This window comes from Alligator sinensis, unplaced genomic scaffold (assembly GCF_000455745.1).
Source record: "Alligator sinensis unplaced genomic scaffold, ASM45574v1 scaffold107_3, whole genome shotgun sequence".
Taxonomy (NCBI): Eukaryota; Metazoa; Chordata; order Crocodylia; family Alligatoridae; genus Alligator; species Alligator sinensis.
In genome coordinates this window covers 273366-285714 of record NW_005842578.1, presented here as the reverse complement: position 1 = coordinate 285714, position 12349 = coordinate 273366, and the positions used below count along the sequence as shown (strand labels likewise).

At 49.7% G+C, this 12349-nt stretch overlaps 1 protein-coding gene across 1 annotated transcript; it reads right to left on the bottom strand.

The window, feature by feature from the left end:
• Positions 1-4647: 4647 nt before the first annotated feature.
• Positions 4648-9738, bottom strand: LOC106722707 (NTPase KAP family P-loop domain-containing protein 1-like). Its single transcript, XM_025214329.1, is given in 5 exon segments — positions 4648-5969; positions 6003-6635; positions 6638-6979; positions 8174-8302; positions 9654-9738. Coding segments are annotated over 5 exon segments (1722 nt in total). The 5' UTR covers positions 9712-9738; the 3' UTR covers positions 4648-5409.
• Between the last annotated feature and the right edge of the window lie 2611 nt (positions 9739-12349).

The following is a 12349-nucleotide window of genomic DNA, read 5'->3' as shown; positions in this document are numbered from 1 at the left end:
ACCCGGCGCTACTCCGGCGCCCCCGGGCCCAGCCGCGACCGAACAGCAGCGCGCTGGAGACGAGGACGGACGGATCCAGCGCCGGCGCTTGGAGCTGTTCATCCAGCCGCGGGCAGGGCAGGGCGTTTTCGGGGGGGATCCAGGGTCTTCGACACCTCCACGGATGAAGACCGCACCGCCTCTCTGGGTAGCCGGTTCCCGCGCTTCACCACCTTCCACGTGAGAGAGTTTTCCTAATATCCAACCTCAACTTGCCTTGCTGCAGCCTGCGCCCATTGCTCCTTGTCCTGTCGTCCTCCCCCACTGAGAACAGCCCAGCTCCACGGGATTTGGGACTCGCTTTCCCTTGGGTCTTGTTTAAACCCCCTTCCCTCGGTCCCGGTGAGGGGGGCGATGCCTCTCACCACATGCCAGGACATTTGGTGAGTTTGGATTATCCTCGGAAAACCTATTGTACGGCAGTAGGATTCACACTCAGTCCCTTGGCGTCTGGGAGCCGCGCACTTTCCGCTGTACCCGCCTGCTTCCGGACGCTCTCGTCCAGGCCGCTCCTTTGCTGGGCGGCAGGTTTCGTAAGTCAGAAGTCCTGGGCGGTCTGCAGCCGGCGCAGCCGGGACCCCGGTCCTCGGGCAGGTCCAGGGCTGTCGTACGCCCTCAGACCTCGGGGATGACGCCAGCGGCGGGGGTCGCACCTCGGTGGTTGGGAGGTTTGCTGACGGGCTCCCAGCTGCAGGGGAGACCCTGCCCCATGTGCCAATTAAATAGCGACCGGCTATGAAGTTAGTGCAGTTTTTCGAGGTCTAGCCTTCTAGCTGGCTGGAGCTTTTTATCCCCCTTTAGCTACTTTTCAGGTGTCGCTGGTCTCAAGGTCATTGTGCAATTAACCCATTGATTGCACGACTCTTGGAACACGTATTGGTGGCCGGAGTCCCTTGGGACAGAAGAATTGTGCTAGTATTTTTTCGTTGTCAAAAACCAAGTGAAAGGTAAGGGCTGGTGTTTTCTGATGGGTCTAAGAGCAGGGCTTTGAGTCCGCAAACATGGAAAACCACTGGTCTTGCTTAATACTGGTGGCCCTTCAATCCCTCCTCGCTCTTATCCTCTCTTGGGTAACTAATCCCAGTTCTTCCAGCCTTTCCTCCTATGCCCCCTGATCCGCTTCAACAGATGAGGGGAAGGCAAATGCCTTCTGAATGTGTGTGTCCTGGAGAACAAACGTGCCATCTCTCCACCCTTGGCTTTTATTCTGCGGTATCTGACAAAGTGAGCCTCAGCTCACAACTGCTTCTGCTATATATCTCTATCTCTATCTTTACTTTGGTTAGTCTATAAGGTGCAACCGACTGTGCCTTTGGCTTGACTTCAGACAAACACAGTGAACTACGTCTCTCTGTTCTGAAGGCCGGTGCAGAAACTGTTTGCATAGCACTTGTAGGAGACTCTTCTGGTCAGGATAACCAAAGTTTTACCTCCTGTATGTGACAGGGCTGCCAACTCGCCAGGATTGCCCTGGAGTCTCCAGGTACTAGATAGACATCTCCAGGAGATGCTGGGAGTCACCCAGGAGATAAATGATAGGGCATTCATAAAAATAAATATGAAAAGTTGAATCTAAATTTGTACAGTAGTCCCGTGGGTGTTTAAAATGTAATAGGTGCATTTTAGAGCCCAGTAGAGCAGTCATTAATGACACTGTCATGCCACAAAACATCCCCGAATAGATTCAAACAGCATGGGCAACCCTAGCACTTGAGGCAGACAGGTTGGCCCTAGTTCCTTCACACATGCTTGTTTTATCCCAGCAGGGGCTGCCAAGGGGAGTTTTTCCTTATTGTCCATGCTGGCAAAGGAGGAACAGACCTAACTGTGCAAACTGCTCCTCTCCTGCAAACAGGGTTTCACTTGTCCATTTGACTAGTCAGCAGGGCAGCATTCACAGTCCTTGAGCACTTCTTAGGTGCTTGCTGAAAAGGTGGTTTGCTCTGACCAAACACTTGGCAGAAGAGCTGTTTCTTTTTCACTCCTTTGCTGTTTGACTCCTTGTTTTGTATTAGTTGTGCACAAGAGAGCAGCAAAGCTTAAACTTTGAGCCTTTGCTATTGCTCTGCAGGCTTGGTGGGCTAGTTCCTCTCTGTTTCCAAGTGCTTTCCCCTGCTTCCAGATCCATTCTTGTAAAACAGTAACCTGGACCTCATTACGAGCAGCTGGAAAGACACGAGTTGATGTAGAAACCACTGACCAGAAGAAGGGGTGAGAACAGAAGACCTAGTGTCAGGAAACTCTCATAGGAAGGAAGGAAGACAAAGGAGAAAGAATTGGCAGCAGGGAAGGAGGGCAGCAGCTGGAAAAGAAAGCAGAGCAGCAAAACACAGGATTGCCCTGGAGTCTCCAGGAATTAGATAGAAATCTCCAGGACATCCTGAGAGTCACCCAGGAGATAAATGCTAGGGCATTCATTAGAATAAATACCAAATGTTGAATCCAATTTATACAGTAGTCCAATGGGATAGACTCCCCACCACTGTGCCCAGTGCTGTGATTTAAAAAGGAAATTGCACCCAAAACTGGTTGTGGTAGTAGCTCTAATCGATATTAGAATCCTAGAAAATGAGGTTTGGAAGGTCACATCTAGTCAGGAGGTCACATCTAGTCCAACCTCTGCTCCAAGCAGGACCAGCCCCAACTACATCATCCCAGCCAAGGCTTTGTCCAGCCGGGTCTTAAACACCTCCAAGGATAGAGACTGCACCACCTCTCTGGGGAGCCTGTTCTAGTGTTTCACCACCCTCCTCCTGAGAGAGCTTTTTCTAATATCCAACCTCAGCATCCGTTGCTACAGCTGTAGCCCATTGCTCTTTGTTCTGTCATCTGCCCCCACTGAGAACAGCCCAGCTCCGTCCTCTTTGCAGCCCCCCTGCAGGAAGGTGAAGGCTGCTATCAAATCTCCTCTCATTCTTCTCTTCTGAAGACTCAATTAGCCCAGTTCCCTTAGCTTTTCCCCAGAAGTCACACTGTATTTATAAATATATATTCCACCAGCAGGAAAGGGCTGGCTACATAGTTGTAGGGAATGGTTGCTCTGATTTTTGTAGAAGTTTGCTGTTACACACAAAAAAATGATCCCATTGTACTGAAAAGAAGACCAGGTTTGCAAATTTTATGTTTAAAAATAGGCCTTGTATCTGAGGAAAGTGCAAAACCATGCTATCCAAACTGGCAAACGCAAGCACAGACTCTTCATCTCCGGAGATTTTTAACACCCAGGTAGACAAAGCCCTGGCTGGGATGATGTAGTTGGGGCTGGTCCTGCTTGGAGCAGGGGGTTGGACTAGATGTGACCTCCCCAGGTCCGTTCCCTCCCTCCTTGTACGTGATTCTGTGATTCCTTATTTCTGGATGCCACGCACTCAAATTAAACCTGGATAGAAACCAGCCGTAGAGTTGGTACGCATGTTCAAGCACTACCTCTGTAGCTGGTTGGCTCTTTTTATAACTGGATGGCTATTTTTATGGCAGGATACATACTTTGCATGTGCAGCCGGTGTAAATTTATTGCATGATTCACCAGTGAATCGCGTAATCGATGCAACGTGTGGCAGGGGACTGTACAGCCATCTTGTCGGATTTTGTGCTGGGGCTGGCGAGAGCTCTCAGTTCCTCTAAGGAAGGGTCAGACCGAAACTCCACGGGTAGCCTAGCGTTTGGGACAGGAAGTGCACTCCTGCCCACCTCAGACACCTTCCCCATGGCTGGCATTTTGGTTGCACACGTACACGACTGTGTAACATAAAGTAAAGGGAAGGGGCCTTTAAAAAAAAAGTACAACACATCATTGTTCTTGAAAAGGGCATTTATACAAGGCACAATAATGACAGGGAGGTAACAAAAAGGAGTAAAATCAGGCAAAATACAGTCAACTGTGAATTCAAGCTTGGATAATTAAGACATAACAAAAGCTTTCCAGAGCATTGCTAGGCAGGTGAGCAAGTCTGAGGACCTTGTCCTTTCAATGCCTACTAACGTTGGGAGAGATTAATATTGACATTGTTTGGTCCTGCACACTGTATCTTTGCACAGGCGGTTTGGCTGACATAGCATACGAAGGGACTAGTTAAATCTTTCCAAGGTCACGTCTAGTCCAGTCACATATGTTTTGCCTCTTGTTGTGGAATTAGCTACTTGGGGTCCAAGCCCCGAAACCTCAGGTCCACGACACAGACAGTCCCATGGAGACCTCCTGGTTTTGCCTGGGCTCCGAGTTGTCGCTGCCGTGCGCAGCACCCCCAGGAGCACAGTGATGTTGGGCGTCCCCAGGCCAGCTGCTTCTTCGAGATGTCAGACACCAACGGTGCTGGAGCCCATCAAAGAAAAACATCCCAAGAAAACACTGGAATTGGCCATTGAAATGCAGGACCTGGTCCCTTCTGCCCTTGTAATTGCAGTCATAAAGAGCAGTAACGAGAATCGTGGCCACGAAGGAAAGGAGAAGGCGGAGGGGGCTCTTCCTGGGATCTCCCGAGCAGATATTAACAACCGTCCAGCAGCAGGATGATGGCCACCTTGGCCCCCTGCTTTCCCGGTGGCAGGTTCGGGTGTGATGTTGGGTGTCGTGTCAGGGTTGATGGTAGTTTTGTGAAGAAGGTCGATGCTGGGTTTGTCTGGGCTGGTCTGGACGGGCTGATGCTGCCTCAGGCAGGGGTTGGACTGGATGTGAGCTCTGGAGTCCCTGCTCACCTGACTTCTCGTTGATTCTATGATTATTCACATGCAATAATTACAGAAAGGACTATCATTCAGCAATTAGTCTCTACAGCCAAAGTAGCACACGCGCAATGAGCTAATGCCTCACCCAGCACAAATCACTTATCTTGCAAGACAGACCGACACCCGTGCATCTATGACAGAGGTCTACAACACCATGAAGGGCAGGCACCAAGTGAACAGGGAGCTGCTGTTCACCCTGTCCCAGAATACTCGACTGAGGCAACAACCGATGAATTACAAAGGTTTAAAACTAACAACAGAAAGGACTTTTTTCTTGTACACAACACACCGTTAAGGTGTGGAATTCAGCACCCCAGGAGGTGGTGGAGGCAGAGAGCATAGCCGGGGTCAGAAATGGACTGGAGACATTCGTGGATCTCTTAGTGGCTCTGATCAGAAAGGTTGGAGATGTTTTCTTTGGCATCTCTAGGTCAGTAAGGATGGGTGCCAGAGAGGTACTGAATAGGGGATCGGTCATATCTGGCTTAATGCTCCCCCTATAGAGTATCTTCTTTTGCCACTGCTGGAGACGGGATGTGGGGCTAGATGGACCAGGGGTCTTACCCAGTCCAGAAGTTCTGATGCTCTTACGTTCTTCAGAAAAGACGGGAAAAACCAAAGCATGATATGAGACTTTATACCAGATTAGACATCCTCCTTTTCAATGGAAATCTTGAAATCAGGAGGGGCATTTTTTCTTAGTTCTTGTATCAGCTCCAGTTTTCTCTTTAAAGAATGGTCCAAGCTGACGATATTTTCATGTGTTTTAATATCTTTGACTTTAAAGTCACATTTGAATAGTAATGCTTTGAAAACATCTGGGTCACAGTCGAGTTCCAGAAGATTTTTTATGTCGGTTTTAATCGTGTCCAGTTCCTTTTCATTGTCCCTGAAAACCTGCAGTAAGGATTGTTCCAAATAGTCCGACCTTTCTTTCTTCACTTCTTCCTTTTCTTTGCTCTCTTTCACCTTCAGATCTATGCTCTGTAATTTATCCTCCGCACACTGCAGAACCCAGCTCAGCCGGCAAGGCCAGGAGTTAGCAAGAAGGACCCAATCTCTCACAGCGTCATATTGTCGCATTTTCCTGTCTATTCTCTCCCGGACTAGCAGCTCAATGGTTATTGTATTCAGTATTCTCTTCAACTGGATCTTATTACCAGGGAGGCTTGTTTCATGACTTATTGATTCAAGGTTGTGAAGAACTACTTTCATTGTTTGTTTGAACCTCCAAAAACTTCCATCCTCTTGATATTCTGTATCAGTTGCATAGCCGCAGACTAGACAAGACCTTGGATTACCTTTTTCTTGCCCGTATTCCCTGAGGATCTCTAATTTGGTATGGGCGTTCATCCGAGGCACTGAGAAAGGCAGACTTATGATTCGGTTCAGGTATTCGTAGCCGTTGTTGAACATATTACTGGACTTTTCTATACACTCCACCATGATTTGCGGGTCAACGGCCAGGATGGAGATGAAGGGGACTTCTTTGTCTGAGAGGAGGATGTTGACTGCGTCCAGAACTCCGACCACCTTGTCCGAGGTGCAGATGTCCAAGTCGTTAATCAGCAGCACCACCCGAATGTCCCTTTGCTGAGAGAATGACTTAAACTGCAGGAAATTGGTCAAGACCTCAACTTCAGTTTTAACACAGTGCATGAAACCCAGTTGGTCGCTCATGTTCGTCCTGTTCATTTTCCTCTCAAGACTTCTTTTCAGGGTAAAAAAGCAATTGCTAAGTACAGGCAAGACAGATATGCCAATCCCGGTAAAGATACTGACTAGCATTCCACAGATCCCGTACGGTCCGACGTACATAACACACAGCACAAGGCCTATCACCAACAGGGGCAGAAGATAAACAAAAAAAACATGACATTACACCACCTTGTCCAAAGCCATTGGATTCTCTCATCTATTCTATTTTTTGCTTTTTCCCTACAGGCCCTGAAGATGCTCAGAGGTAGCCTGTATTTGCTTTCAAGGGTGTCGCAGAGTGTGGTGATCATCCCGGCCCAGGTGTGGTCGCAGCCTATGTACTCCCATGCGCTGAAATCTATAAAGATGTACTGAGTGTGCCGACATTGCTTTTCCTTCTGAACTGGTTGGCTGAACAGTATGTGACCGACAAGGCAAAGCCATGTCCACAGACGCTGTAAGCAGTTGGCTCTCTGCTTATTTCCACCTGTCTTTCGCGCTTTGAAATGCAGGTGATCTGCAGGGAAAGAAAAGGGGAAGAACAGATAATTGACAGCGCCTTCGTTACCCTCATGCGGAGACTCAGTGGGTTTTAGCTACTGTCTATGGACAAGGAAAGGATGGAGAACTAGAAGCAGATTTCTAGAATCAGGCAGTGTGCTCAGCCCCTCTTCTTGTTTGGCCTAATAAATTATTATTTGTCTCCTCTAGTTCCCTTCGGCTAAAGGATCCTGTAGCAGGCTGGCTGGGGCTACAGGCCAGCTACAGGCCGCCACACAACTGATTGCGGAGAACAGTTCTGCCTAGGAGAACTGGACCAGCTGCAGAGGATAGTCAGCTGGTCCACAAGAAGCTAAAAGGCTCCTGGGAAAAGGAGCTGGAGAGAGAGAGACTGCCAGGGGAGACAGCCAGAGAGACAGAAGTCTGCGAGAGAAAACAGGCTAGTGGTGACAAAACCAAGCCAGGCCAGCTCACGGGGTCTGGGATGAGACCCGGGTGCTGCAAGGCTGGAAGCTGCAGCTCTGCACCAGGGAACTGATGCCAGAGGGAGAGAAGGAAGACGGCGGTGTTGAGAGCAGCAGGGAGCCGTAGTCACCATCTCAGGGCCTGGGAAGAGGCCATAGAGCTGTGAGTTAACCCTGTATGGACGACAGTACGTTTGGGTTAGGCAGGACTGAGGTATGTCCTGGTGTCCCTGAGAGGAAAGTGTGCCCAGGAAATCATGGACTGAGCTGAAGGGTGAAGATGGAGTGAGCTAAGCCACTCCCTGAATCCGCTATAGTCTGCAACATGGCAGAAGGGAGGATAGTTTGAACATGAAGAACATTCAAAAGGAGAGAGGGTCGTTCACACCTGTGGAGTAGAGAGATTCGCAGGAATCAGGGAGATGATAATGAGCCATGAAGTCAAGTGACTCCTTCCCTGCTGCCTGAATAGAAATGCCACTGCCCCTCCAGGCCATTGGGCTTAAAATTTGGGTGGAGCAGGAATCCAAGGGGGTGCGACTGCAGCACTGCCCCTCCCTGGATCCACCCTTGGGCAGTAAAATCATGTCCTCCTTGCAGAGGTCACCTAGGGCCTGCTGCTTTGTGGAGAGGGGATGCTACAGGAGAGGCTCCCTTCATTTCCCCACTGCCACCTGCCACCTCACCTTTGTACCATTCAGGTCCCTGCTTTGAGATCACATCCTGTTTTCTCCAGTGATTCTCACCTTTGATGATCTCTAGGAGCTCCTTTTTACCATGTCCCCACTCGGCATATAATCCCACCGTCACTGGAGGGTGGGAGTAGTGAAGGACCTCAGCCAGGGCTCGGCAGTATTCACGCTCAAGGAAGAAACCTATGCGAATAGAGATCATAGAGAAATCAGACCTCCAGAGGTGCCATCTCTTCCAACCCCTGACTGAGGCAGGATCAGCCTTGTCGAAACCACGGTCAGCCCTGACAGCACAAGACATCGCACCTGCCCCTGCCCCAGAGAAAGCAAGGGGACCACAACAGCCAATATCCCACTGCTGTAAAAGTGTGTTAAAATACGCTTGAGACATCCCAGATAGAGGCTGTGCCCCCCACTACAGCTGAAAGCAAACCCCACCTTTAGTCTATACCAATCTGACTAGGGAGGAAATCTCTTCCTGACCCCAAATGCAGTGTCAGTTTGACCCGGAGCAGGGGCCAGACCCTCCAGCCAGGACCCTGCGGGGTTGGTGCCACCAGGAGCACTGGTGCAGACCAGTCCCCATCCCCAGCCTGGGGTGCAGCAGCACCCAGCACCTCTGAGGGAGGCTTAAAACCCTCTGACACATGGAGCAGAAAGGGCCGGGGGGACAAAGGCAATAAAGACAAAGGAAAAGCAATGTCAGACTCTGGGAAAACCAAGAACTTCCCACGTCAGAGCATTCTCCCGGGCAGGGATTTCTTCCCCAGGACTCGGTGGCTGGGCTGAGGCCGTGTGGCAGTGCTTCTGCAACACGAAGTGGCCTTTGTGGACAAGAGAATCCATCCCAGTCTTCCGACGGGACACAGCCCTGTCTCCAGCCACCCTGAACCGCCCTGACTAGGATCCTCCCTGGGACCAATTCAGAACTCAGTCAAAAATAACATAACCTGATACGATGTGCTGGGCTTCAGCCAGCCCCCTTTTCATCCGCCCTGACTCATACCCACTTTAGCTAGGAACAGACGTTGCATTTGTCCCAGGACAAGTTGGGTCTGTATCTGTCCTGGAACAGAAATGTCCTGGGATTGGCCTGTGCACACATTGCTCCGCTAATCAGGGTTTAGCCAGCTGCTGAATGTGCTGTTACTTTCTGGCCATTGATGCCACAATGACATCCCAAGATAACAACTGAAAAGCACTTTGCAATGTCCTGGGAGAAACTGGTTGTACTTTTTACCCTGGAACCCTTTCTAGGATTGATCCTGGGGCAGCAAATGTGGATATCTGAGCCATTGTACTTTGTCTTGGGATTAAACGGTTCATCCCAAAATAATTGTAACCTCTGCTTGTAGCCTTTGTGATATCGATCTTATATCATGTTACCCACGAGCTCAGAGCCCGACCCCCAGTTATTCGGTATAATGGCTAGACACCACACATACACAACGAGCATCATATGCTAGTCCTTCTCAGTTTTTACTTTTAAGGAGCTCACAAATGGATTCTTCTGTGAAATCAGAGATCTACAAACCTGTCTCCTCTGCCCTGTTTATAAGGGCTTCTCCGTCCTTTAAACTGTCAGACTTCATTTCTTCAGAGCTCCCAGACCGACGTTCACCAGCTGCTGAGCTGCACAAGAGACACAAACACAACACCGAGGAGTTACAGAAAAAGGAACGACTGCATTTGGCCTGCATTTGAAGGAAGTCTCCTCAGCTGCTCTTGTAAAGTCCACATTGCTTTGACGAATACATTCATCATCTCATAATGTATTCAGACAACAGCGCGATCATCTGAGGGTGTGAGGCTAGGTGCCTCGTTCCAGCTCAGAGCGGGCCATGCAGAATACAAGCAATATATAAGAACACTGATCTTAGAAAAAAAGCTATGAATTCCCACTGAGGCTCCTGAACACCTCTGGACACCCGGCCTGGTGCCATGTCTAGACTGAGCTCGAATGTCATCCTTCAGATGGCTAAGGAGGATACCTGATATAGCCACATGCTACACTCAGATTTCCCCCCCTAAAATTAGGTGCTTTTGGGGTTACATTCATACATCCAGGATCTTGGGAATCTTGCTACTCATGTCAAGTAGCTGCAATGCATCTTTTGTTTTCCACTCTACTGAACATTTTTGAGTATGTTCAGGAGTGAGTTGGAAAGACACTTGGGATGGTTTAGGCAGGACTGAGCCTGCCCTGAGCAGGGCTCTGTACTAGATAGGACCTCATGTGTTCCCTTCCAACCTGACTTCCCCAGCATCCTATGGAGGGAAGAAGGAAGGTCGTGAACTGGGAAAGAGGGGTGTGAACAGAAGCCCTTAGAAGACGAGAAGAGCAGCAGAGTGAGCAATCTAGGTAGTAGCAGAGCAACACTATTCAAGAGCAGGGTAGTTAATACCTGTGAAATGCAGGGAGAGCATTGGCACCAATTGGAAAGTTGTAAGGAGCTCTAAAACCACTCTCTGTACTAAGACCAGATATTTTCTTTTGCTGTCCAGAGAAGAGTACCCAGATATAATGGTGAGGGACCACTATCGAGAACTAGACAGAAGAGCAGCGTATGAGTTACTTACTTTTGTTGTCAAAGCTGTGTCAGAGACTGGAAAATTCTCCCTCTGCAAAGGAACCGCTGCAAAGAGGAAGCCAATGAGAGGATTAAACCTTACGTCCACGGCTCGCTTGTAGCCTAGCACATCGGAGCACGGTGAGCAAGAAGTTTTTCATCTCATATCCCATTAACACAGTTGTGTGGCTGGTGTGAATCCACATCTCCGCTGAATTTTGCAGGGAGTAGAGGGGCAGGACTCTACTGTCCCTTCTGTTTTTAAGCAATTCCTGTCCCGTGGAGATGCATTGGCGGTGTGAGGAGATAGCCAAAGAGAGGAGGACTCTTTCCCTCTAGTAGGTGGGTCAGTGTCCAGTTTTCTGGTCCCATGGGGAACAAGGCAAGAACCATGGGTGGATCTAGGATTTTGAAAACGGGGGTGCAGATAGCATTGTGCATCTGCACAGATAATACAACACATATTTTTCTCTGGTTCAAGAGAAACTAGAAGCATTACTAATATTCTGGGGGCCCAGTACTGTGTCATTCCCTTTCAGATCAAAGCAGAAGTGAATATTACTTTATTGGAATGGGCACAGATTGGCTGGGTTAGATATTAAGTTTGAAAAGATGCAACGAACTGGACCAGAAAAAGTCAAGTTGGTGAAAAGATATTGTCTCATTAGTCCTGGAGTCATATAGTTAAAGAGGATGTCACCTGAGGGCAGCCGTGATGCCGCCTCTATCCTGCCTGGCCCCCACTCCTGGGTGCCATCCTGGGGACTCATCCTGGGACTCACCCGGAGACACCCAGGGTCTCATCCTGCTTCCTTGCCTGCTATGCCTTGATGTAAAGAGGTAATGCTGGTGAGCCTAGGGTGGGCTTGCTCACTCACGCTCTCTTGCACTCTCTCGTGCTCTCTCTCTCCCACACAGACCCTGCGTAGTTTAAGGGCTAAATTTGTGACCTCCTTCCACCCCTACAGCCATGCCCACACCTCACGGATATTACTGATTATCACTTTGACAGGGCAACTTCACCTCAGTGCAGTGTTTGGCCCCTCAAGCCTCAAAGCCTTTGTCAGGGCGTTGGCCCCCTTTTCTGGGTGCATTTTGCTTTTTCCCAGGTCCCCTGCACTGGATTTTGGCTCTTGGATACCAACCGCTATCTTGGCCTTTCTGGGCTCTGGGCTTCTGGCTCTGGACATCCTCCTTGGGCTCTGGCTGTGGGTCTCCCAGCTTCAGGCCACCTTTATTGCCTATCCTGGTTCGAGCTCTGAGTCTTTCAACCTGTCGCTCCTTCTGGGATTGGGCTTCAGCCCAGTTGGCCTTAGGCGCACCTGTGCCTTACACCACTACCCCCTAGCAGGGCTCACAACCTAGCGCGCCCCTCAGGCACCCCCCTGCAGCCTCCTCTTCACCCCTTACAGCCACAGCCATCCCACTGGGCCAAAGCTTAAATCACAACAAAAAATACAAGTCAGGACTTCCCAACCAAAAGTACCTGTACTAGCTCTGGGTCGTTACCCCACTCAAAGCCGTCAGCTCCTTTTACCTCTCCAGACAAGTCCAGGGAGCAGCTCAGGTACCTGCCAGCCGCCTTCTGCAGGTGTCTCGCTCAGGAGGTCCTCTCCCTGCAGCTGGCAGGGCGTGATTGCCTGCTCCAGCTCAGCCCCTG